General features: G+C 52.8%; 2 protein-coding genes across 3 annotated transcripts; both read left to right on the plus strand.

The window, feature by feature from the left end:
• Nucleotides 1-84: 84 nt before the first annotated feature.
• STOML2 (stomatin like 2) lies at nucleotides 85-7524 on the plus strand. The gene is made up of 10 exons (XM_014886055.2): nucleotides 85-225; nucleotides 1886-2038; nucleotides 2318-2417; nucleotides 3397-3455; nucleotides 3709-3810; nucleotides 4424-4558; nucleotides 5692-5836; nucleotides 6161-6240; nucleotides 6434-6562; nucleotides 7255-7524. The coding sequence occupies exons 1-10, from the start codon at nucleotides 175-177 to the stop codon at nucleotides 7384-7386; spliced, it is 1086 nt and encodes a 361-aa protein (XP_014741541.2). The 5' UTR covers nucleotides 85-174; the 3' UTR covers nucleotides 7387-7524.
• Nucleotides 7525-8182: 658 nt separating this feature from the next.
• Nucleotides 8183-25426, plus strand: PIGO (phosphatidylinositol glycan anchor biosynthesis class O). 2 transcript variants are annotated; one of them, XM_014886040.2, is made up of 11 exons: nucleotides 8183-8234; nucleotides 8717-9210; nucleotides 11115-11258; nucleotides 12348-12471; nucleotides 13495-13654; nucleotides 14782-14955; nucleotides 17164-18733; nucleotides 19218-19421; nucleotides 19695-19897; nucleotides 20673-20743; nucleotides 21336-25426. In XM_014886040.2, exons 2-11 carry the CDS (start codon nucleotides 8718-8720, stop codon nucleotides 21454-21456), a joined length of 3264 nt encoding a protein of 1087 aa, XP_014741526.2. In that variant the 5' UTR covers nucleotides 8183-8234; nucleotide 8717; the 3' UTR covers nucleotides 21457-25426. The 2 variants fall into 2 exon arrangements, with proteins under 2 accessions (XP_014741526.2, XP_014741525.1); XM_014886039.2 differs by lacking the exons at nucleotides 20673-20743; nucleotides 21336-25426 and having other exon boundaries at nucleotides 19691-19878.
• Nucleotides 25427-25655: the final 229 nt, after the last annotated feature.

Consider the following 25655-nt stretch of genomic DNA (forward strand, 5'->3'; position numbering starts at 1 on the left):
GGGAGTGTGGGGGGAGACACAGAATCGCGGGCGGGCGGGCGGAACCGGGGGCCGCGGTCGGAGGAGGCGGAGGGACCGATCCGGGCGGTGCACCCGGAAGCGGCGCGGCGCAGGGGCCTTCTGGGAGTGCGGGAGCGGCGGCGGTGGCGCCGAGCGGGCCGGGCGGAGGGGGCCATGCTGTCGCGGGCGGGGATCAGGGCCCGGTCCGGCCTCGGGCTCCTGCAGGTGCGGGGAAGGAGGGCGGGTGAGGAGGGAACGGGGAGAAGTCTGGGGGTGCCCACGTGGGGACGGTCCGGGTAGCGGGTGCCGGAGGGGCTGGGAGAAGGGTTTTGGACTGGGGACACCGACATGAGGGGGTTGGTTTTGAAGGGTGAACTGGGCAGGGATGGGGTAAAGCGGTGTTGAGGGACGCAGAGGACGGACGGGCGGACATGGGGGGTCGGAGGTGGGGTTTAGTGGGGTGGTGGTTTCGCGGGTCCGAGGAACAGGTGAGGAGAAGTTGGGCAGGCATGGGGTAACGGGGCGGGGAGTTAGAGGGGGCTATGGACGAATGGGTACCGGGAGATTGAGGAGATAAGGGCGGTCTGTAGTGTTGGGACTCCGAGGAAGTGCTGGAGTGGTGGTGAGGAGCTGGGCAGGAATAGGGCTATGGATACACGGCGAGTTGAAAAGGAGATGAAAAGGATAAATGATTACGGGGGGACTGAGAGGGTGTCGGTGGGGTGGTGTATAGGATCCAGTGAAGGGCTGGCGGGGAGAGAGCTTGCAGGGGTGGGGAAGGGATGCGGAGGGGTGTGCAGTGGACAGACAGGTGTGGGGGTTGAACAGGAGTAGTGGCGGGGCAGTGGGGTACTACTGGGGGTCTGGGGAGAGCCGGGCGGGGCGGTCGTCTAGAGAACAGATGGGTATAGAGAAGCTGAAGAGAGTGTCAATGGGGGAGTGTTTGGGGCTGGGAAGAGCTGGGCTGTGGGCAGGGGAATAGACAGGGGTAGAGAGTAAGGAGGGAGAGGAGGGTGGTGCAGAGGACAAATGAATGAGGAGGTAACTGAGGACGTGGGGGTTCAGTGGGATGGTGGTGTTGAGGGCTTAGGGGACACCGTGCATGGGGAGGAGCTGGGCAGAGAAGGAGGTGTGAGGAGGAGGGGTGCAGAGGACAAGTGGAGGTACGAGGGGGTCTGAGAGAGGGGGCTCTTGGAGTGGGGTGTTGGGGGTCTGAGGAAGTGCTGGGGTGATGGTGGTGAGCTGGGCAGGTATTGGGGTACAGGCCAGTGGGTAGTGACTGAACATGAGGAACGGTGAGGTGGGGCTGGGTTGTTGTAGGAGAAATGGATGTGGGGCTGTGGAGGTGTGAGCTGGGTTGGGATGTGGGGAGATTGAGGGTAGCTATGTGAGTGAGAGTCTGTGGGGAGGAGGGTGGGGGAATGCCCAGGCAAAACGGGCTCTTCGTGGGAAGCCCTGGAGGCAGCCAGAACTGGGGAAGGACAGATTGTTGGAAAGAGGTTGCCTGGGACTAAGGTGAGGGAGGGGACTGTGGGGAGTGGGCCTGAACAGGGGCTGAGTGGGGCAGAAGGGACCCATATGCACACACGTTCACTGCCCTTATGGTGGCAGGGAGACTTTATTCAACACTCCAGGGTGAATGTGAGAGGAGTGGAGATGTGCAGAAAGCTCTGGCTTGAGAGTGAACCCCCCCTGCACCAATGGAGAAGACTGTCCCTGGCGCCCAGGCCTTATCCTTGTAGGAACCCTTACAGCATAGGCCTGTTAGGGGCATTGTTTCCTGCCCTGGCCTGCTGGTCGTGAGCCCAGATGGGGTAACTGGTATGGAGCTGGGCTCTGAAGTGCCAGCAGCTGGTTTCAACCCTGCTCCATCTCCTTCCCCCAGCACTCCCAGCAGCTGAAGCGTGCGGCACGGCTGGCCCCAGCTCCGTGCCGCTGGAACTCCGGGCTGCCCGTCAACATCGGAGTGCTCTTTGTGCCGCAGCAGGAGGCCTGGGTGGTGGAGAGGATGGGCAAGTTCCACCGAATCCTCGAGCCTGTAAGGAGCAGCTTTTCTCCCCTTCTGGATTCAGCAGGTTCCTAAAGCTGTAGCGAGGCGCGTCCTTTGCACGAAGATGGGGTGGTGGGCTTAGTTTCCCTGGCTTAGTTTCTTCTGGCTGCCTGGGGATTAATTTTCCTTGATGGGGTGTGAAAAGCACCGAGTAGCTGAAATTCCCAGTGTGTGAAACATGTTTGCAGTGTGTGGCGTGTTTGCAGTGTGTGGCGTGGGCTTTGTTTGCATGACTCTATCAGCCATCTAATCCCACCTTTTTCTCAGGGTTTAAACTTCCTCATCCCTCTCCTGGATCGAATTCGTTACGTCCAGAGTCTCAAAGAAATCGTCATTAATGTCCCAGAGCAGTCAGCTGTTACACTGGGTGAGGAACAGCTTCCATGTCCTGCCCTTTCCCTTCTGCTGCATCTGGGGTGAGCAAGGGACAATGTGAGGATGAGTGGAATTGTCCCAGGCTCCTGCACTGAGCCCTGTCCCTTAGTACCCAGACTTGGCCATAAAATCACACAATCTATGAATGATTTGCGTTAGAAAAGACCTTAAAGTTTATCTCATTCCAACCTCCCTGCCATGGGCAGGGGACACATTCCACTTGGCTGGGTTGCTCAAAGCCCTGTCCAGCCTGGCCTTCAACACTTCCAGGGATGGGGCATCCTCAGCTTCTCTGGGCAGCTTACTTCAGTGCATCACCGCTCTCACGGTGAAGAACTTCTCCCTAACGATTATCTAAGCCTGTCCTCTATCAGCTTAGGGCCATTCCCCCTTGTCCCATCCCTCCATGTCCATGTGAAAAGTCCCTCTCCAGCTCTCTTTAGGTAATGGAGGCTGTTGCTGTGAGTGGGAGCACCCCAGGAGGTTCCAGCCTCTCTCTCTGGGCTGCAGCTGCCCCTTCTTGTTGAGTTGAATGCACCTGGCCAGAAATAAATTTTTCAGGTGTTTTTCTTTATTGAACCACAAAAGAAATTCCTGTTTCTGTAAAAAAACATCTTAGAACAGGTTAATGAATGTGATGTTAATGGGCAGCTCTGTTATATTTCTAGTTTTAAATGGTTTGGTTTTTTCCCTCCTTAAATGTTCTTTTACGAGAGCTACAGTGTGAAATGCTTCTATCTGGAAAATCAAGACCTGTTGTGTATTAAAACATCACGGCGTTGTCCAGGGAACGGAAGGTCCTTTTTGCAAAGCCTTTAGATGAGATCTTTTTCAGCCAATCCTCTTCTGTGCCATGCTGTTATGTAAGGGTGAAAAAGGATGAGCCTGCTCAGCTGTGCAATGGAAGAAGGGCTTTCTGTGTTTTGTTGGTGCTGCTTCAGTAAACAAGGTCTGTTGTTCTTTCCTGACAGATAACGTCACCCTGCAGATCGATGGTGTGCTCTACTTGCGGGTTATGGACCCCTACAAGGTACCATCCCTGCCCCTTGGGCACCTTTCTCCTGGCTCTGCACGCTCCCTGCTCCCCAAAATGTGTCATCCAGCCTCTCTGCCCTGCCTGGCAGGTGGGCTGGGCACTCTGACTCCTCCCAAGGCTCCAGACTCCACGTTTTCAGCAGGGGTGCCTGGCAGATTGCTTGCTTTAGCACTGTTTGTCTCTGCTACCTTGTTCAAGGTCCCTCTTAGCATCCCTATCCACGCTGTTTTGTGCTTCTGCTCTTCAGGCCAGCTATGGGGTGGAAGATCCTGAGTACGCAGTGACCCAGCTGGCCCAGACCACCATGAGATCTGAACTTGGCAAACTTTCCCTCGACAGAGTCTTCCGGGTGAGCTGGACAGGTGGATCACAGAGCTGACAGTGTGTCCCAGAATCCCAGGGCAGCCTGCATGGCCAGGCTGATGTGCTTAACAGCAAAATGTCCTTTACTTAGAGGGCTTATGGCTTCTGTTTCAGTTGACCTATTGGTGAATCCTTGGAGATGTGTCTTGTTTCGGTTGTTTTTTTAACAGGAGCTATTTTTTGCCCTGCCCTGTGTTATTTGGAGGGGATGATGGGTGGCATGTGCCCAGACCCAGCTGGTTCAGCTGCCTTTTTCGAGTTAGTGACTCTTTGCTCAGCCCCAGTGATGAATATCCCTGACCTGGGTCATGGGGTACGGTAATCCTTGTACCACATTTGCTGGGAAGAAACTGGAGTTGCTGGCATTCTCTTGTATCCAGATGCTGTAACCCAGTAGTTTCAGTGTGGGGCACTGTCCTCAATAGGATATTGAGGTGACCCCTTCAAGAGCTGCAGGAAGCACCTGACACTGCCTAAAACCTGTGGAGATGTTCTTTTCTGCAGACCTTGCCTGTGAGGGAGGTGTCTGTTTCCCTCCTGACGCTTCTCTCATGCTAAGCCCCTCTTCTCTGCTCTGTCATTTCTTCTGTGCCTCCCAGGAGCGGGAGTCCCTCAATGCCAGCATCGTGGATGCCATCAACCAGGCTTCAGACTGCTGGGGCATCCGGTGTCTGCGCTACGAGATCAAGGACATCCACGTGCCCCCACGTGTAAAGGAATCCATGCAGATGCAGGTGAGGCTCTCTGGGAGGCAGGTCTGGAACAAGAGGGAAGCCTCTTCCACATTGCATTACAGAATCACAGAATCAATAAGGTTGGAAAAGACTTCAGATCATCAAGTCCAACCTATGACGGAACACTACCTTGTCAACCAGACCGTGGCACCAAGTGCCATGTCCAATCTTTGCTTAAAGACCTCCACGAACTGTGTGTCTGCTACCTCTCTGGTAACCCATTCCAATGTCTAATCACCATTTCTGTGAAGAAGTTCTTCCTAATATCCAACCTAAACCTCCCCTAGTGTTGCTTAAGACTGTCCCCTCTCATCCTGTTGCTGACTACCTGGGAGAAGAGGCCAACTCCTGTGTGACTGCAGCCTCCTTTCAGCTGGTTTTAGAGAGTGATAAGGTCTCCTCCTGAGACTTTGTCTCCTCTTGTCCAGAATAAACAACCCCAGCTCTCTCAAGGTCTCATCATCAGACTTGTGCTCTGAGTCTTCCCCAGCTCCACTGTTCTTCTATGGATCTCCAGCACCTCAATGTCCCTCTTGAACTGAAGTGCCCAGAACTGGACACAGGACTCAAAGCTTGGCCTCACCAGTGCTAAATACAAGGGGAGAATCGCTTCCCTGGTCCTGCTGGCCACACTATTGCTAATACAAGTTATGGTTCATTATTGTTACCTGTTCAGAGCTGGCGGCACCCACCCCTTGCCTCAGGAAGGCATTTTGGCTGCAGACATACTGCTACTGAATAAGTAACTCCTGTCATAATTTTTGTCGTGGTGACCCCTGCCTGCAACATACAAAGCTCTGCCAGCTCCCTTTAAAATCCCTGCTGGGCTCTGTGGGGAAGCAGATCTCAGAGGTGAAGGTCTCCCCTTGAGAAAAGCTGGACACCAGATATCTGGGCTGGAAGAGAAGGAGGGGGAAGCAACTGTCCTCTTAGTTGGAGACGGGGCTGGGAAGGGCTGTGTGGCATGAGGAGCAGAACCAGCCCTCCCTGAGACCACACAGTGTTCTGTTGCTGTATTTTCATGCTTTGCTAAGCCATGCTTCCCCCAGCAGTACAGAGGAGCATGTCCTTGCCTCACAGATGGGATTTCCCCAGCCAGGTATGGCAGGCTGGTGTCTGACCTGTGTTTGCAGGTGGAGGCAGAGCGGCGGAAGCGAGCAACAGTGCTGGAATCGGAGGGGACGAGAGAGTCGGCTATCAACGTGGCTGAAGGCCAGAAGCAGGCCCAGATCTTGGCATCAGAAGCTGAGAAGGCTGAACAAATCAACAAAGCTGCTGGTAGTGCCTGGAGCTAAAACGTGGGGTTCTGTAGCCCTGTGGACTGAGGGGTGGTGCTGCTGGGGAGAGATGGCATCGCTGTGAGCCAGTTTTCCCCAGCCATTCTGATCCTTCCCTGCTGGGGCCTGAGGCTGAGCTCCAGTTGATGTTGCTGTCCCGCCCTAGCCTCCCGGCAGCAGGAGGCTGTGATAGTGTTGCTGTTGGGGAAGAGACAGCCGTGCATGCATGGAATTGTCTTGATTCGCTCCCTGAAATGGTCGGGATTCAGTCCTTGCAAATGCTTTGTCCTGGTTCTAATGCACACCCTGCTGTGGTTTGTTGCAGGAGAAGCCAATGCCATGCTGGTCAAGGCCAGGGCAAAGGCAGAGGCAATTCAGCTTCTGGCAGCTGCTCTGGCACAGCAGGTGAGTGATGGCTACCTGGAGCAGCCAGGTAGGGACTGGAGGAGGTGAAAGTGTGGGCACCTGGCTTTCTCTTGGACACTCCCTGGCACCTTTGGCAGCAGCAGGGAGTGAGGTTCTTTACTGGACTGGGGTGGGCTGAGGATACGGGCAGGGATGAGCTGTTGGTGGCACTGACTTGTCCCTCTGTCCCCAGCACGGCAATGCTGCTGCCTCCTTGTCAGTGGCAGAGCAGTACGTGAACGCTTTCTCCAAAATTGCCAAAGACTCCAACACCGTTCTGCTGCCTGCCAACACGGGCGATGTCACCAATATGGTCGCACAGGTCAGTGTAGCCCCGTGTGTCCTGGGCTGCATCCAGAGCCCCGTGGGCAGCAGGGCAGGGAGGGGATTCTGCCCCTCTGCTCTGCTCTGGTGGGACCCACCTGGAGCACTGCATCCAGAGCTGGGATCCCTGCACAGGAGGGACAGGGACCTGCTGGAGTGAGCCCAGAGGAGGCCACCAAGATGATCAGAGGGGTGGAGCACCTCTGCTGAGGCTCTGTTTCTCCTGAGGAAATTGAGGGAATTTGTTCAGCCTGGAGAAGAGAAGGCTCTGTAGCACTTTACTGTACCTAAAAGGGGCTTACAAGGAAGATGGAGAGATACTTTACAAGGGCATGTAACGATAGGATGAGGAGGAATGGCTTTAAACTGAATAAGTAGGTTGAGATTAGAATTTTAGAAAGAAATTCTTCCCTGTGAGGGTGGTGAGGCACTAGCACAGGTTGCACAGAGGTGTGAATGCCCCATCCTAGGAAGTGTTGAAGGTCTGGTTGAATGGGCCTCTGAGCATCCTGGTCCAGTGCGGGGTGTCCCTACCTGTGGTGAGGAGTTAGAAAAAGAGGATCCTTCCAACTCAAGCCATTCTTCCTCTCACCCAAGTGAGTTTTGCTCTGGGGAGGTGAAGAGGGCACCTCTGCTGGGGCCTGGCCCTCTCCTCTGCTTCTGTCACTATGATTGTGTTATTCCCTCCAGGCCCTGGGGATATACACCACACTGACCAAGCCACAAGCTGTGAAGACCCAAGATGAGATGCCTCCAGCCCACGAGGACTCCCGCTCTCCTGCCACAGAGATGCTGAAGGCAGAGCAGGGCAGCTCCAGCTAACAGGGCTGGAAGGATCTCATACCCTCTTCTGAGGCCTGCCAGCAGTCCTGTTCTGCTGCAGGCAGTTGCTCTTGTTTCCTTAGTCCCTATTTTGTATTGGATTTAAATCATGTAATAAACGGTAACAGTGCTGCTGCAGCATGTTCTCTTGTGCTTGGGTGCCTGACCCCAGTATTCGATGCCTGAGGGGAATCCTCCCTCCTCAGCAGGCTCCTGCTGGGATCTGCCATAGACTTGCAGTGGCATACAAGAGTGAAAAATTTGATACTACGAAAAAATTCTTCCTGTGAGAGTGCTGAGGCACTGGCCTAGGTTGTCCTAGGAAGTTTGTGGATGCCTATCCCTAGCAGTGTTCAAGGCCAGGCTGGATGAGGCCCTGAGCAACCTGATCAAGTTGAAGTTGTCCCTGCCCACAGCAAGGGGTTTGGAACTAGATGATCTTCAAGCTGCATCTCCAACCCAAACTATTTTATGATTCTGTGATTTTGGGGACCCTATTCCTATGAAGAATGCCTCTCCCAGTGTATCACTTCTCTGGGAGTGTGAGCTGCTCTCATCATCCCCTCCTCTGTCAGCTCCAAGAGGCTGCCCCTACAGTGTGCATTGTCTACAGCAAGCTCCTCACAACGCCCACCACAGGGCAGGGAGCGCCTCTGTCGATTAATCAACTGATTAATTAAAACAACACTTTTCGCCGTTACGACTGCGCCTCGCCTGAAGGGAGGGGCGCCGAGACCTCCCGGCCGCCAGGGGGCGCCGCCGTCCCGCGCCGCTCCCCGCGGTGCCGCTCTAGCGCGGTCGGGGCCACGCGTGGCGCTTCCGGGAGCGACGGGTGCCGGGAGCCGCAGGTGGGACGGGACGGGAGCGGGGTCCGGGGTCAGAAAGGGGCTGAGGGGGGGCTGAGAGGGGCTAGGGAGGGCGGGAGGAGAGTCTGGGACGCGGGAGACACAAGGGTGGCGGGGGTGTGAGGTGGCGGACCGGGAGTCGGGGGTGCAGCGGTGTGTGAAGGGGGATGGGGGTACCGGGGGAGGCTGGGGGTGTGTGAAGGGGGATGGGGGTACCAGGGGAGGGCTGGGGGTGTGTGAAGGCGCTGGGCAGTCGGGAAGGAGCAGGACTCGGCTCCCGTTCGGGAGGGGACACAAGGAGGTGTGCGGGACAGGTGCCAGGACACGGAGTGGAACCAAGTAAAGTCAGGTCAGACTGCGTGAGGTTACTGCGGGACGGGTGGGTGTGAGCGGTGTTGGGCCAGGGAGCCGTAGGGTGCTGGTAGGGAGTGGTGCCTGCCCAGGCAGAGCCACTGGGGGCTGAGCCTGCCTGTCCTTCCCTCTAGGATGCAGCGGTGGCCAGTGGTGCTTTTCCTGGCCTGGGTTTGCTTTGTCTTTTTTGCTGGAATCGGGCTCTTCATGAGCGGCTTCCTGCTCACCCGGATCGAGCTTGCCAGCAGCAGTTCCTGCTCAGACCCACTCGTGCCTCCACCTTGGGAGAGGCAGAGCCTCCCGCCAGGCTCCTGCTGGGCTCCCCAACGCTTCTCCAAGGCCGTGCTCGTCATCATTGACGCCCTCCATTTTGAGTTTGCCCGCTTTGACCCTGCCAAGGCCAGCCCATTGCCTTACGAGAATAAGCTGGGTGTCCTGCACCAGCTGGCCACCTCCCAGCCCCGCCATGCCCGGCTCTACCGCTTCCGAGCCGACCCCCCCACGGCCACCATGCAGCGCATCAAGGGCCTCACCACCGGCTCGCTGCCCACCTTCATCGATGTGGGCAGCAACTTTGCCTCCTACGCCATCCAGGAGGACAACCTGCTGGCACAGCTGGTACAGAACGGTGAGTTCCTTGGCCTTTGGCTCAGGCAGGGGAGTTTCAGGCTAGATATATATAAAAAAAAGCTTTTTCACGGGCATAGGAATAGGTTGCCCAGGGAGATGGTGGAGTTACCATCCGTGGTGGTGCTTAAGAGGCTTCCAGATCTCATGCTGGGTGGTGTGGTTTAGGATTTATAGTGGTGGGTGGATGATTGGATTGGATACTTTTGAAGGTCTCTTTCAACCTTGATGATTCTGTGACTGAGGCTGTTTAGCCTGGAGAGGAGAAGGCTGTGTAGATCTTGTAGCAGCCTTCCAGTACCTGAAGGGGGCCCACAGAGAAACTGGAAATGAATTCTTTGCCAGGAACTGTAGTGATAGAATGAGGAGCAGTGGAAAATCGTCAGAGGAGACGTTTACATCAGAAATTAAGAAGAAATTCTTCACTATGAAGGTGGTGAGACACTGGAATAGGAGGCCCATCCCTGGCAGTGTTTAAAGCCAGGCTGAATAAAGCCTTGAGCAACCTGGGATAGTGGGAAGTGTCCCTGCCCATAGGAAGGGGCTTGGAACTGGATGATCTTTAAGGTCTCTTCCAACCTCATGACATTCTATGACTCTGTGTGGGCAGGGCAGCAGCTCACTGGGACAGGGCACATGCAAACCTCTGCTCAGTTTAACCTGTATTCAAAACCTTGATTACTTTCTCCCTGAGAAGGGCACTGCTTACAACAGATCCACCCTGTGAGCTGATTCTTTTGCTCTGCTTAACGACAGTTACCTAAGGCAGGGTTGTCATGCAGGCAGGGCATCTCCACCTTGGGACTGGGAGTGAGAAGTAGCTGTGACTATGGCTTCAATTTCCTCATCTTCAAAGATGATGAGAAAGCAGGTGGAAGTGGCTGCACTGATGGTGTTTGTCCCAAGGTCACCCACAGGAACGCCTGTAGGAAGCCAAGGGCAGTCTGTCTGTTGTCCTGTCGTGGGAGGCACATGACAGGGGAGGAGCCAGGTGTGCCAGGTAGTGCTAGGTGTGCTGTGGGGGTGTCCCTCAGGTAGCCAACCTGCCTGGACAGCTGCCTGCCGCTGTGGGGCAGCAACATAATTCCATTTTCCTTATAGTTTGGTGCTGCTGGGGGATGCTTAGTGCAGCTGTAAAGTGCTTGTTATGGTGGAATAATGGAGTAGAGGGAAGAGGACAGGCCACAGTGGTTTGTTACCCAGGGAGACTTTGTCCCAAGGCTCAGAGTGGGCTAAGGCAACATGACTTTGTGTGAGCAAGGTGGGCAAATGCAGTAAATCATCTGAGGCAAAATGCACCAGTAGATCTGTGCCACAGTAGCAGTCTCTGGGAAAAGGGTTCCTGCTCCCAGGTTGAAGAGGCTCTGTGGAAACATAGCTCGCTGATGGCAGTAATGGCTGATGAGGGAAGCATCAGTGCTTTTGCCTTCTCTTATCAAGTCTGGATCATCACCATTGTGTTTAAAAGACAGAGCTCAGGAGTCACAGCTTTTACTCCATCACCTGCTGCCTTGCATTTTGCAGTGGGGTCACAGGCCTTGGGTGAGGCTTTGTCTGCTTGATGCTGCACCCTCTGTACCCACCTGTGTTGTGGTGGCCCAAGAGCCTTTCTTCAAGGGTGACATGTCAGGTCAGCAATAAGTCTTGAGGTTATGCACTGGGTTTGGTGTGGGGGGCACTAATGGGCTTAGAGATACTTGTGGGCTGGTCGTTCCCTGCATTCAAAGTCATTTACAGAGAGATGGTCTTTTTTTTTTAGTGAAAATTTAAGTTTTGAGTGAAGGTTGGATGGGAGGCATTGCTCCAGATCCTGGCCTGGGTCTGCCCAGGCTTTTTGGATTGTTGTGATAACAGCATGACTCAGGAGGGCTCCATCTCTCATTGGTTCCTTTTTCTCTGGCTCAGGAAGGAGAGTGGTCTTCATGGGTGATGACACGTGGGAAGGACTCTTCCCAAAGAAGTTTTTCCGCTCGTATTTCTTCCCTTCTTTTAATGTGAAGGATCTTCACACTGTGGATGATGGCATCCTGCAGCATCTCTATCCAACTGGTAAGTGGCTGTTTCACCAGGGTGTGGATAAACCTTGGCCTAATGTTGGGAGTCCTCCAAATTCGAGGTGAGGCTGAAGGATTTTTTCTGTTACAAAGCAGCACTGGGAAGTTACACACTGCTGCCCAAGCATTATAGTACTCTAGCTGCACTTCCAGAGATAAGCCAGTTCTACAGTTTCTGTAGATATCTTTCCTCTGTCTGGGATAGAATTCGGCTTTTTGGGATGAGGTTAGACTTCTAGATCTGTCTTACAAAATTGGTGGGATGGAGACAGAGGAGCACCTTAACTTTGACACATGGCTGCCTAGGCAGACACACAGTGCTCTGGGGAAAACACAAGTTAGGAGGCTGAGACAGAGCACTGCTCTCAGCAAAGCACTGGTGCTTCTTAGTCATGGGAAGAAGATGAAGCATGAAATTGGTTTGTGAATTTTAGGTGATTTCCACCTCCCTGAGGTCCTGGAACCAAGGGAAATGCTTTTTCATTTTTCTATGTACGAATCTAAGCAAATTGGGTGCAGTGGCCTTTCACAGGCAAGTCAGTGTGCCTTGTGTGAGTTCATAATTTAACTTCAAATATGTTGTTTCGTGTGTCAAGGCCTTGAAGCATAAGGGAGAAGCCAGGGCAACTTTCTAACTAGGGACTGTTTTGGTGTGTCATGCCCATGTCCTTGGTGGGATGCAGACGGGCATATTGATGGGTCCAGCCTAAAATATGTCCAGGGAAGGATGGGAGTTCTGAGTTCTCCTTTTCCTGAGCATACCTTTGTTTTAGCTCAGTCTGTGGCAGTTGGAGGTAAGTTCAAGATGACTTGTGTGACATTGTACTGTTCCCCTCCTGAGGACGGGGAGAAAAAACAGGGATCCTGGGATGTTGGCCAGGTTTTGAGGTCTCATTGCACCCAGGAACCTCTGGCCAAGAGTATGCCTCGTTTAAAACCTTCATCAATTTCCTCGAGAGCTGGCAGTGACAATGGCAGGAGGGGAAGAAACAGCAATATCCAGAGGCAACCAGGAAATTCTGGCAGGAGGATTCAGGCTTAGAATTCCAGACTGGTGAGTGATAAGTTTGCTTTTGTTCTTCAGTGGACAGTGGTGAATGGGATGTGCTGATTGCTCACTTTCTCGGCGTGGATCACTGTGGACACAAACACGGACCTGACCATCCCGAGATGGCAAAGAAGCTCACCCAGATGAATGAGATGCTCAGGTGATTAGTGTGATGCTGAGGGGCTGCTATCTGGCCTCTTCCTTCAGCCAGACTAGTGGGATCTTCCCGGGGAATTGAGAGATGCAAAGGGGAACAGGGAATGCTTACTGAGCCTGATGGAAAACAGCTTCAGCCAGCAGCAGCTGGAACCCCTATTCCAGCTATGGGCAGTATTGCTTGCATAGATGAGTGCTGAGAGGTTTGGTTTCATAAGTAAGGCTGCCTTCAGGTCTTGGTTCTCTACCAAACCATGAGATGATAGTGCAGTTGGAGTGCAACTGAGCCTCGCTCTTTCCATCTTAACATGGAGATTGTCCCACTGAGGTCTGGCTAACATTTGAGAAGCAGATGGAGGATCCTGACTGGGAAATGATTGCTGCTGCATTTACCACACAGAACCATGAGCTGCACCTTTGAGTCAGAGGGCAGGATGGGATCCAAAAATTTCAGCCATGCAGATGTGTCTCAACCCAAAATGCTGCAGCTTTTGAGTCTTAAGACTGCTTTAAGTTTTGCTGCTAGAAAGAGTTGGTAACCTGCCCTGCTGTATCTGAGAGCACAGCATATACTGTGTCATACCAACTGCATCCTTCAGAGACTAATCCCTGCGTTTTTCCTTTGAAGTGGGAGATGGCTCACATTAGATGATACATGACCCAAATAGAAGCTGCCTAAGATTTTATTTTTGTCAGGAATCTTTCTTCTGAGCTGCATTTTGTAAAGATCCCTGAAGGCACTGTTTGCTGGGAGCCCAAGCAACACTGGTCCACTCTGTCTTAGGGCTCTGAATTTTCAGAGCTTAAAAGCAACTGAAATTTCTCTGAATTTTCAGATTATAAAGCAACAATTTAAAACTCTGTGGTCCTTGGCTTGTTACAGTTCTGCATCAGCATTTAGTTTTGCTCATATCCTTTCGTGGGCATCACCCCTGTGGTGCAGGCAGGCTTGTTGGGGCGATGTCCTCTCCCACCTAGGCTAGTGGGGCCCTTGACCAGGAGTTGACCTTCCTTATCTCGGTGACAGGTCCTTGGTGGATCACCTGGGGAATGACACTCTTCTTCTGGTGGCTGGGGACCATGGCATGACAGAAACTGGAGACCATGGTGGCGACAGCGAGAAGGAAGTCAATGCAGCCCTGTTTGTGTACAGCAGGACACCCCTGTTTGGCAGTGGCCCTCCAGAGGTGAGAAGCTGCCCAAGTTGGTGCCTGAAAACTGCATCCTGGGATTATAGAGAGTAACAGTGTGACTGGGATTTTTTCAGACTTTGAGGGATGGGGAGTCTGTCATAGAATCATGGAATAAGATGAGTTGGAAGGGATGTATCAGGATCATCAAGTCTAACTCTTGGCCCTGCGCAGAACACCCCAGGGGTCACACCGTGTTCCCAAGAACATTGTCCAATCACATCCTGAACTCTGTTTGGCTTGGTGCTGTGACCACTTCCCTGGGGAGTCTGTTGCAGTACCCGACCATCTTCTGAGTGAAGAACCTTTTCCTACTATCCAACCTAAATCTCTCCTGACACACCTTCACGCCATTCCCTCAGGTCCTGTCCCTAGTTACCACAGAGAAGAGATCATTGTCTGCCTCTCTTCTTCACCTGGTTAGGATATTGAAGACCAGCAGGAGGTTTCCCCTCAGTCTCCTCTTCTCCAGACTGGGCAGACCACATTATCTCAGCCACCCCTCACATGGCTTCCCCTCCAGACTCATCAACCTCCTGGCTATCATTTGGATGATTCCTACTAGCTTAACATCTTACATTTTGGTGCCTAAAACTGCCCCCAGCACTTGAGGCCACCCCAGTGCAGAGCAGAGAGGGACAATCCCCTCCCTTGCCTGGCTGGTAATGCTGTCCCTGATGTCCCTTCTGGCTGCCAGGGCACTGCTGTGTCACATTCAGCTTGTCATCAGCCAGGACCTCCAGGTCTCTTTCAATGGTGCTGCTTTCCTGCCTTTTCACCTTGATTGAGAGGAGTGAGGGGTCTGTCACCTTGTCTCAAGAGAACAGTGGAAGGGCTGACACAGGATGCAGAGGACTGAAGTGTTTGGAATGCATGTTCATGTCACTACAGCTGTGAGGTTTGTGTGGGGCCAGGTGAGCTGTTGGACATCCAGTGCCTTTCCCATTAACCTGCAGCTCCCAGCAGGCATGCTTGTCAGCACAGAACCCTTGGGGAGAACAGAGCTGTGCCTCTGCCTGGATTCACCTTTGAACAGGATGTCTTTCCCATTGTCCTCTCACATGAGTGAAAAGCTGCATTGCTGTGTTCTCTCTGAATTTCTGATTCCTCCCCTGTCTCTCCAGGAGCCTGAGACCATTCCCCAAGTGAACCTGGTGCCCACTGTGGCCTTGCTGCTGGGGGTGCCCATCCCCTACAGTAATATCGGGGAGGTGATGGCCGAGCTGTTCGCTGGGGACGGTGATGCTGTGTCTGCAGCCTTGCAGCAGCTCTCAGTCTATCACATCAATGCCAAGCAGGTACGCCTGTAGCAGGCCTCCCATTGAGCTAGAGGGGGAAGGAATGGCTTTTTAAGCACAAACCTCTTCTGTTAGGTGGAGGTGAGATGGTGACATGCTGTTATCTTCATGGGGAACATACTTGAAGCATTACATCCTTTCAGTATTTGCTCCAGTAAAGGACAGCTTCATTTTTCCTAAAGAGAAATGAGAGCCACCTGTTTAGTGCTGTGGTATGGAAAATACTGTCTGGGAAGGTGGAGGGTGGTTGGACCCAGATGGTCAGAAGTGGATTAGGTAATAGGAGATGCTCGTTCCTCAAGTCTAAAGATGAGCAGAGGCAAGTGTTGTGATTGGAGATGAAGTGCAGATTTTGTTGCTGCTTCTGTTCTGAAGGAGAAGCAATGTTTACAAAAAAACTGTTCTAGATTAGTGAAAGAATGAAAGACCAAATTAAAAAAATAACCCTGTAACAGGTAATACTAAAGCAGGATATTGAAGAAGCAATTTATACAGAGTGCAACAAAATGCAGAACCCCAGGAGCAGATTGACAAAATTTGAATGAGAGTCTCTACACCAGTGTAAAAGACACCTAGGAAGTGGAGCAGGCTAAGTGTGAGCCTCTGTGATGTGAGTGCCATCTGTTGTGGCTCTGGTCATGCTACAGAGCCAGACTTGCCACAGGTATTGCAAGGCATGTATCTCAGCTAAGGGCAGTCTGCCTTTGAGGGGCTCTGGATTGCTGGGAGCACTGGAATAACTCCTCCAGTCCCACACTAGCTCCTTGAAGTGCCAGTTGGACACCACTGGTGCAAGCCAGTGAGGAGCTGGAGAGAATGATTGCTGATGGGAAGACAGAAATACTCAGCTCTGTAATTATAGAGCAGGGGAGTGCTCTGACATTTAAAGATCATGCTGTATGTTAGTGTTCATTAATCACTGAGAATATCAATCATCATTTGTTAGGAATTAGTGTTATTAAGTTATGCCTGTTTAAATATTTGCACTCATTGTTTGAGGAGGTTTCTGGCTCAATAACGGTGGTGTTGAATAAGCTGTGGCTTCTTCCCCACCAGGAAGGCCTGTGGCTTCTTCCCCACCAGGAAGGCCTGTGAGAGAGCCAATACATGTGTCTGCCTTCCGTATGCAGGGGCAGAATGATTCTGACTGTGCTCTGAGGCAAATGGAAGGTGCGTGTAGTTACAGGTGCATTTCAGGAGGTTCATAGATGCATAGCGGATCTACTCTGCTAAGCAAATGGATGTGTGTGCAGATGCTCTGCCCTGCTAATGCCCCTGTAAGACTTTTTTGACTTTGGGGTTGTAGCTGTCTCTGTTCATGTCCTCTTGAAGTAGAGAGCAAAAAGAATGAGCTTTCCTTAAGCTATGTGTAGTGTATTAATGTGCTAGTATTGAAGAATGAGTAGCAATTTGCTTTCATCCACTCAGACAAAATCGTAAAACTGAACATGGGGTGCAGATTAACAAGTCACTAATAGTAATGATTTGACCTTCTTTGCCTTATTGCTGCCAAGGACTCTATAATAAAGCCTTTAGTGATGCACAGCATTAGCAGAGGTGTAGCTGTAGGAGCCATTGTGGCTGTCTGTAGGTGTAGCCGTGGAAAGGGGTTTTAATCCTTTAAGTGTGGTGGAAATAAGACACAGCTACATGGTCATCTTTCATGATAGAAAGAAAGAGACAAGTTTATTCAGAAACACACTTGGTTTTATAGCATGACTCGCGATTCCAAGAGCAGAGAAAAGATGATTGGTTCAGAGAGAAGACACCCCATTCCCAGGGCCTGGTCACACACCACAGCAGGTGTTCTATCTTGTTATTAATTCCTTTTTATTTTGACCAAGATATCACCCTGGGAAAAGTTCTCCCTAGCCTTGAGCTGGACCAGCTTATCGGCTGGGAACAGAGCTGAAAAGCTCCAGCCTGGGATATTTTTCAGGCTCTAATTTTCTTACTTTCTCAGTATGTGTCCCTACATGTATGGATGCATCTCTTGAGAGGGATGTCAGTTTGGCAGATTGAGTTTCCTGATGATGACATCCTGGATTTGTGTGACCAGCCCTGGGTGATGTGACGGGGGACAGGTCTGCCCTGGCAGTGTTTGGTAAATTGAAGTTGTTTCCATTATGAAGGGGCAGTGTGAAGCAGTGAATCCCATTCCCAGTTTTCCCAGTGCTGCTGTCTGATCCTGTGTCTTCTCTCCTGTAGGTGGATCGCTTCCTGCAGTCCTACTCGCTGGTGGCACAGGACCTGCCAGCAGAGCAGCTCCAGCACCTGCAGGAGCTCTTCTCCAGTGCTGTGGAGGAGCACACACAGCTCCTGGCCCAGGTGCAGGGGACGACGGTGCCTCCGGAGCTCGAGCCGAGGCTGGGAAGCCTCATCAGTCGCTTCCAGCGCTACTTGCGGGAGGCACGGGCTGTGTGCACCCAGTCCTGGGCCCGCTTCCACCCCCTGCGGATGGTGGGGGGCTGCGTCCTTATTGCTTCCTCCTGCTTGCTCTGCTACATGGCCTCAGAGCTGGCCGCATCCTCACAATCTTTCTGTCGCAGCTGCCTCCTGTACCCACTCTTCTGGGGCCCTGTGGGGGCTGCCCTGCTATGGCTGGTCCACGTTTTTACCCAGGAGGGACTGGATCTGCTCCTGGTGTCGTCATGGGCAGCTGCTGCTTCTCAGCTGGGCTTTTTCTGGCACTGGTGGGGCCAGCATCTCAAGAGAGCCCGTTTGACAGGCAGCCAGCCACCCTTGGCCAGTGGTGGCCTGAGGCAGAGGCTGCGAGCATGGCTGGGGCTGGCCTTCCCCATGGGCATTCTGTTCTTCCGCTGTGGAGCTATGTTCTCTGACAGCTTTGTTGTGGCCGAGGCACGGGTGGCCCCGTTCCTGCTGGCCTCCCTGGTGATGTTGCTAGTAGGGAAGCTCCACTGGGATGGTCGCCTGACTGTGCCAGAAGGTCCCAAGCAGCAGCTCCTTGGCTTGTCTTCTTACCGGAGAGAGATCTGGTACCTGCTGTGCCTCGTGGCCATGTTCCTCGTCTGTGTGCGCCTCTCCAGTTTCTTCCACCAGTGCCGTGAAGAAATCCCTCAGTGCCGGCCCTCTGTTTTCCTCTCCCCGCTTGCCAGCCTAAGAAACACACGGGCCAAGAACCTCTTCTACCTCGTGTGCGTGGCCTTGCTGGCTGGGCTGGTGTATGCAGTGCAGAGCTGGCTAAGGCACTACGGCAACCTGAACAGCTCGGACCCCCTGGTGCTCTTTGTGCGCTGGGGTTTCCCCCTGGTGGTCCTCTGCATTGCCTGCTACTGGGCTGTTGCCTCCAGTGCTGATGACTCTCTTGGCAAGCTGCAGGAGCTGGTGCAGGTTGCAGTTGTAGTTTTTCCCAGGGCTGTCTATGGACTAGCATCCGTGGGACTGCTGCTCCTGCTATGCAATCCCGTGACGGTGTTTGCAAAGGACACTCGGGAGTCAGCAGGATCCATCGTCACTCCCTACCTGGGGGTCCCTGGCTCCGAAGTCGACTTCCTCCACGTCATCCCTCAGATCTACAAGAGGATGCAGGAGTCTCAGAGGAGCCGGCTGGAGCGGGGCAGCTGCAGGGCCACTGTTGCAGCGTACGGGCTGGGCAGCGTGTACTCAGCAGCCCTGGTCATAGCCCTCACCCTCTTGGCCTTCCTCTTGATGCTTCTGCACAGCGAGCGGCTGAGCTTTGCCTTCCTGCTCCTCTTCGTGGAGGCCTTTGTGCTGCTGCACATCCACACGTGTGCCAGAGGCCTTGCCGGAGATGCTGGTGAGTCTGGGCTCAGTAGAGCAACCCCCGGATGGGTGACCTGGGCCTCACCTGCAGTGACCTTGCCTTAATTCCAGCGGGAGAAGCAGAATCTAGTTCATAGTCTTGGGAAATAGTGGTGCACTGATCCTCAGGATACTCGTAGCTTTTTTAGACCTGCTTAAATCCTCTAGTAGAAGAAAGATTGATGCAGCAGGGATGTGAACGTGGGAGGAGGAGGAGTGTCTTGGGTCAGGGAAAGGAGCTCTCTTCTTCCCAGGGTGTGAACAGTCACCAAACCCCACTGGTGCTGACAGAGTGCAGTAGCAAGGCCCCTTGCTATATCTGGAGGGAGCTGGACTGTTTCCAGTCTCTTGAAAGAGCCAACATGGCAAGGGAGCCTGGGAAGAAAGGTCACTAGGCTTTTTTTGACCATGGATCTGTCTTGTTCCTTGATGCTAATATCCCCAACCCCTGCCTCTCTTTTTGTCTTTTATTCTCTCAGAGCTGTTTTCAGTGCCGTGGTATGCAGTCATCTCCTGGCTCCTTGCTGCTTCACAGTTCTTCTATTCCACAGGCCATCAGCCTATCTTCCCAGCCATCCACTGGAATGCTGCCTTTGTTGGCTTCCACCTTGATCACGGCACAAACCTCCTGCCTGCTGTGCTGGTGGGCGCCAACACCTTTGCCTCCCATATCCTCTTTGCAGGTAAATCAATTTCTTCCTGGGCTGTGGAGCTCAAGCAGACACAGCTCACTGCAGTGCCTTGCCTGGGGCTCTGCAGCTTGAGCACGAGGCAACAGAGGCTCCAGCACCTCACTGGAGCAACAGCATCCTCGCTGTTCCCCTTGTAGGGCCACAGCAGCCTGGCCTGAAGCTGGGGTCTGTGCTTCCTGCACATCCAGGGCAGGATGGCAGAGCCTAGACTGCTCCTCACCTCCTGGGCTCCAGTAACTTCATGTACCTTTGTCCTTGAGGTAGTTGGCTGCCCGCTGCTCCTGCTGTGGCCCTTTGTGTGTGAGATGTCCAACTCACAGAGGAGGAAGCCCAAGAAGGAGCCCCGGGATGAGCTGCAGGAGGTGGAGGAGCGCATGATGGAAATGAGGCTGCGGGAGTCTCCAGAGGAGTTCTCCACTGCTCTGTTGCGGCTGGGATTGAAGTACCTCTTTGTCCTTGGGGCACAGGTACGGGCAGAGACAGGGTGGCTGTGGGAAGGGCTGTCTAGGAGGAAATTGGTGTGCTTTGATACCTGTGGGGCACTCTGATGAGAGAAAGGTGTCAGCCAGGATACAGACAGGCCCAGGGGTGGAGTGTCTGTTTGCAGGTGGAAAAACGGGTCCCTTCTCAGCCATGCCATTTACTCTGTGCTTTGGGGAGGGCTCCAGCATGGAAGCTGCCATACAGATTAGGGTGCTTTTCATACCCATATGCCTTGAGTGGGAAGTCTGCTCAGGAGTTGCAGCTGCTGTAATCCTACTGTCTATCTTCCTTTACATTCCTATCTCACACCAGTTCTGATATTCATATGTGCTGTGATGATAAAGGGAGCTAAACACCAGAAATTTTAATCCTGTGAAAGAAGTGGATAGTTTTCTGGGGTTCATATCTTCAAATCATTCTCCTGTGTTGTCAGACCAGAGACAGTGCAAGAGGAGGGGCAAGCCCTGCAGCAGGAGAGCAGCAGTGCCTTTCTCAGTGAAATTGCAGGTCAGGTTAGCCACAGTGTGAGCCCCCCCCGTGCTGCCCCAGCCTGGCCCTACAAGGGCGTGCATGTACCTCAAGTGTTTCCTGACTTGAGGATATCATGGAAGGGAGTCCTCTTTAGGATGCTCATTCCAGAGTGTGCTCTGCCAGCCTCCCAGGCACGTGCAGTTTAGTACCACCTTCAGATATGAACCTAGTGCCCAGGAGGTCTCTCTAGAGTCACCTGTAACTTGTTTTTCCTGATCTTCCCCACAGCTTCTGTCCTGTGTTTGTGCAGCTATGATCCTCAGGAGACACCTCATGGTTTGGAAGGTCTTTGCCCCAAAGTAAGTCCCAGGAGTTGCTCTGATGCAGGGTTAAGACTCATATCCCTGTCACCTTGACTAGAGTTCACAGACAGTAATGTTGGAAGAGACCCTATGATTGATCTTCTGACTCATTACCTACTAGTGGTTATAGGAATATCCCTAACTAATTCCTGTTTGAAATTCAGAAGCTAGACTTGAGCTGGAGGCTAGAAGTTTCTCCTCATCTTAGTTTCCAAGGCCACACAGAGCCCACCTGGAAGCTGAGACTGTTGTAGTCAGAGAGCCAAAGGATACCAGACCAGAAGTGATAAACCCAGAAATGCTGAATCACCAAACCTTTGAACTAGTTGGTGTGAAGGATGGCCTCAGCCTCTGGGGGATTCACAGTCCCACCTGAATCAGCAGGTCCTGAGTGGCCTGTAAACCAGACAGGTGCTTGGCTTACAGGTTTCAGGCAGCAACTGCTGGGGAGTAAATGTAATTTAGATTTTAGGATGTGGGATACTTCCAGCCTCTCATTGTCAGGAAAATCAGTCAGCTGGAGGGTAGCAGCCTGTCTTTGTAGTCATGATGGCTGCCATGTCCTTAACTGCATCTCTTGTGCCTGCAGGTTCCTCTTTGAGTCGCTGGGCTTTGTGGTGAGCAGCATCTGCCTCTTGCTGGGGATCTCCCTGGTGATGCGTGTGGACTGTGCTGTCAGCACCTGGTTCAGCCAGCTTCGGCTGAGGTAGCCTTGGAGACGTGAGGAGCCTGACCTGCTCGTTGGCCGAGGCTGTGGTTGCCTCCTTGCCTCCCTCGGGCTCGGAGGGATACACGAGCTGCCAGCAAACAGTGCCTGCCAACAGCAGTCAGGGATTATCCCCAGCTCCCTGCTGCTGCGCTGAACAAAAGGACTGGAGCCAACTGTTCCTGGCTCATGGGGATGGTGTTTCTCAGCAGGGGAGGTCAGAGCTCTCACTGGGCTTTTGCTGGCAGCACGAAGGCTCTGCTGCAGGAGCCCAAGAAGCAAGAGTCCTGAAGTGCTTCTCTGGAGAAACACCAACGGGGGTCTTGCTGCTACTTTCCTGACACCTGCCACAATGTGCAGCTGGTAGGCTTCAGCAGCCAGCAAGGTGTCACCTTGTGCAAAGACTCACGGGATGGGGCCTGTTGAGGAGGGGAGAGGAGGTTGGAAGGGGAGGGAATGTCCCACAGCCACCACTCGTTTTCACGTGCTCGGTTTTCATGCTGGAATCACGCTGCACGTGGTTCTGTGCAGATAGTTCCTGGAGCCTCGGTGGCAGCTACTGCTCTGTAAAGCCAGTCAGTTGCTCTGAAGTGAGGCTTCTCTTGCCCTACACTCAATCCCACTTTCCTGGTTCCCCTCAACCCTGTGAGGTGCAGTGGGGAGCACTCTGGCCTGCCTTGTACTGCAGGCTTAGCTTGGGCCAGTGGTAGCAGGGACAACTGTGTGCATGACCAAGAAATTCTCCACTTCTGTTCTCAACCTGTCAGGGTCCCTGCTGGCTGTTGATTGAACAGTTAAGATGCCAGTAGGATGTACTGACAGAATATGGGCTAACACCCATACTGAGCCTGGCTAGCAGGAAAGGGGAACTTTGAGTAGCTGTCCCAGCTGCAGGAGTAACTTTGGTGTGAGCTCCAGAGCCTGGGAGCAGCCACTTGAAAGCCTGGAGCAGGCATCAGTTCTTTTGGGTAGTGGTTTAACTTACTGGTGTCATTGTGTGTGCTGGGTGCTATGGACCAAGTGCAATCAGTCACATCCATGATCCCATGTTTGGGGCTTGTCTCCCTCTTGGCCTTGGCATTCTCTGTGAGACTTCAAGCCACAGGTAAGCTATGCCAAACACGCCCTTGACTGCTCACAGTTGGGAGACATGGTCTTTCTTTATGGGCACAGGTAGAGGATGGTGACCATGGTGCCTGGCCACATCCCAGCTCAATTCCTCGTGCAGTTTCCATTGGAGCTGGGATCCCTTACTGCCCTGAACCACTGTGTGGCATTACTTGGTGCTATGAAACCTTTTGTCTCTTTCCTCTCTGGAAAGAGCCAAGGACTGCTTGCCTGGGATTTCTGCAATGATATTTGCCCAATCCCATTAATTTTTAACTCATGCACCATGTCTGCCCCTTTTTGAGTTCCTTACTGCAGACTGTTAGCGTAACTCCAGGCTCTTCCTCTCTTCTGCCCTGCGGAGTCCCAGGGAAAAAAAATCTCTCTCATTATTTCATTTCTTGCCATTTTCCCCAAGTGCCCAGTTGCTGTGGATCTTGAGGGCAGGTGGAATTTTGTATTTACCCCTGCAAAATGCCTGCTCAGGTGTACAGATGCAATTCCAGGGAGGCTTAAACTGTTCTAATATTAGGTTTCCATTGCCTGACCTGCTCCTGATCTGCTGGCTGCTCTCTGCTACCTCAGCCTTTCATGCCCTCTGCTCTGTGGTCCTGCTCAGTTTCACCTGACACAACCAGGGACTGGTTTGTAGCTGGCATCACACCCTGGCCTGCCTCACTGCCTGGATGAACAACACCAGTGCTAGGACAAGGAAAGGGTAGTGGCAAACAGTGAGGGAAGCTAGAAGCTACAGGAATGCATCAGCCCACAATTAAAATGGGCTTATGCAGTCACACCCTTAAAAATGGGTTTTGTGCTGAAAGCTGACTCCCTGGTGGCTGTATGCTTCTGAAAGAATGAGGGGTGCAGTGATATAGGGAGGAGGGAGGGGGTGGGGGTAGCAGTTACCCAGTAAATTTTCATTTGATGTGAGGTTAATCTGGATAGGGCATGTTGCTTAACCCCAAGGCCAGAGCTCAAACTAGTCTTGTTGTAATCTCATAACCTGCTCAGCAGTTTTCTGCCTGCCTGTATTTGTGCTGGCAGAAGTCCCTGCGGTCACTGATAGTGTGGGACTGGCCCCTGACATGCCCACAGCTGCCACCCAGGCCCCTTGGCTTCCATCTCTGGGACTTGTTCCTCTTTTCACTGGTCACTTCAGTGCAGCTGAGCCTTCTCACGCCTGCTCTTTGTGGTTGGAGCACTCACACAGGGATTGGGCATCCTCTCCTCACCCCTCTGCCAGGTGTAGGCTCGTGGTCCCAGGAGCAGAGAAGTGGTTTCAGGAAGAGCAGAGGGAAGAGCAGAGAGGGACAAGGGACAAATTTGTCTCACCAGAGACTAGACAAAATTGCAGTAGAAGAGCTGCAAATATATACTTGTCACTGCGGAGATGCCACGGAGTGCTGGCTGCTTGGACACGGCAGACTGGCTGCTACACCAAAGATTTCAGATTCACGAAGATGAGTTTTCCAAGGGCTGGAGATGCTTTTGCTTCTCTTCACTGACTGTTTCAGTCTTTGTCAGCCTTCCTCAGCTGCCCTGAAGCTGATTATTTGGCTGCCATTCTTCTGAGCATGTTGGGGATTATAGAGTTAGTGCCAGTCTAGGGCCTGTTGACCTTGGAAGCAAATCATGCTGCTGATGCTAGAGCAGACAGGGCTGTGTTTGCTGATTAAAAACCCCAGGAGGGGGTTGCCTCCTAGTCCAAACCAAGGCTTTTTGGGAAATCTGATGTGCTGGGGAGTAGGTTTTGCCCCACATCCCTCCAAAGAGGTTGTAGGGACCTGCTTAGCTCTCCTAGATGAGTTATTCCAGGTGGTTTATTTCTGGTCCCTGTGTCTCTGGGCTGAGTGTGATAGGGGACAGAGTGCTCAGCTGAGCAGTTTTCATCCTGCACTACACAATCTTTCTGCACTTTGGGCTTTGCAAATGTTGTGCACGTGTTTCTTGGCAGGGGAGAGCCATTGGGAAACTTCCGTGGCTCAGAACCATGGTGTGTCCCATGGTCCTGGCACAGAACAAAAAATGAGTTGTGTCTCTTTTTTGCTGCCTAGAAAATAGTGACCAAAAGCTGCAGCCACTGTGAAGAGCTGTGAGTGTTAGGAGCACCCACAGCTCTGGTCCGTGGGGCTAACACGGATCCCAAGGGATGGCAGTGTTTCAGGGAGCCCAGGGCTTGCTCCAGCCCTGTTCCCACAGCCATTCCCCTGTCCCATCTCTCTCTCGTTTTCCCTCAACTCTTCAGGCTGCTTTCTAATGCCAAGGCACAGTCCCAGTCTCGGTGTGCATGTCCCCCCTTCCCCTCAGGAAGCAGCAGTGCCAGTGTGAGGGGAGAGAGAGCCCTGCTCTCCTCTGAACCCTGACTCAGTGCACCATATGGCTTGGAGCAAGATTACTGTTTTATTTTTTATTAACCTCTTTGTACCTCAGTCCCTCATTTGGGAAAAAAAACGGGGATGGACCCAGTTGTGGAAAGCAAACTGGGAGCTCTGCATGCAGCGTGGTGCTACACTTTCCTGGGTATCTACATATCTGGCTGTCAATGCTTTCATTCACATCCAGCAGCTACACCTGGAAGGTGGAAGCCATGCTCAAGTCTCTGCTGGGAAGCAGAGCCTTTTTCTTTTCCAAAAGCCCTCCAAAACAGGCAAGTTGGCTGTGCTTATTCACCTGACACCCTGGGTACGGCATGACCAACCCAGTGAGGCAGCCAGGGAGGGGTTGCTGTGTTGTTAAATTGCATAATGAATTAATTAATAATCGGGTGTGGGGGGAGGTGTGTGTGGTTTGCTGTCCCAGGGTGTCACGGGGCTCTGGACAGCTGTGAAAATGATGTCTGCAAATAAAACGGTGAGAGACAAGGAGAGCTGTGTCGTCTCCTTCTTCAGTCGCTCTCCCCGACCTGTCTGGGGTCTCCTTCCTTTGGAGCCTTATCTACAATTTCCTCCTGAGGGGAAATGGAGAGTTAAGCACTGAACTCTTCTCTGCGGAAACAGCAACAGGCCCGAGAGAATGGCCTGAACTGTGTCAGGGGAGGTTTAGGTTGAACTGGGTCCCACGACTCAAGAGGTTTAGGAAAAGGCTCTTCTACAA

Source organism: Sturnus vulgaris, chromosome Z (genome assembly GCF_052056855.1).
Source record: "Sturnus vulgaris isolate bStuVul1 chromosome Z, bStuVul1.hap1, whole genome shotgun sequence".
Classification (NCBI taxonomy): domain Eukaryota; kingdom Metazoa; phylum Chordata; class Aves; order Passeriformes; family Sturnidae; genus Sturnus; species Sturnus vulgaris.

What these genes read in the sequence shown, in the direction of transcription:
- PIGO (XM_014886040.2), top strand. Translation starts at nt 8,718, where the DNA reads ATGCAGCGGTGGCCAGTGGTGCTTTTCCTGGCCTGGGTTTGCTTTGTC. An exon ending in CTCCCATATCCTCTTTGCAG is followed by an intron (nt 19,422 to 19,694) that starts GTAAATCAATTT and finishes TCCTTGAGGTAG; the next exon opens with TTGGCTGCCCGCTGCTCCTG. An exon ending in TCTTTGTCCTTGGGGCACAG is followed by an intron (nt 19,898 to 20,672) that starts GTACGGGCAGAG and finishes TCTTCCCCACAG; the next exon opens with CTTCTGTCCTGTGTTTGTGC.
- STOML2 (XM_014886055.2), top strand. Translation starts at nt 175, where the DNA reads ATGCTGTCGCGGGCGGGGATCAGGGCCCGGTCCGGCCTCGGGCTCCTG. An exon ending in AGGAATCCATGCAGATGCAG is followed by an intron (nt 4,559 to 5,691) that starts GTGAGGCTCTCT and finishes CTGTGTTTGCAG; the next exon opens with GTGGAGGCAGAGCGGCGGAA. An exon ending in CAGCTGCTCTGGCACAGCAG is followed by an intron (nt 6,241 to 6,433) that starts GTGAGTGATGGC and finishes CTCTGTCCCCAG; the next exon opens with CACGGCAATGCTGCTGCCTC.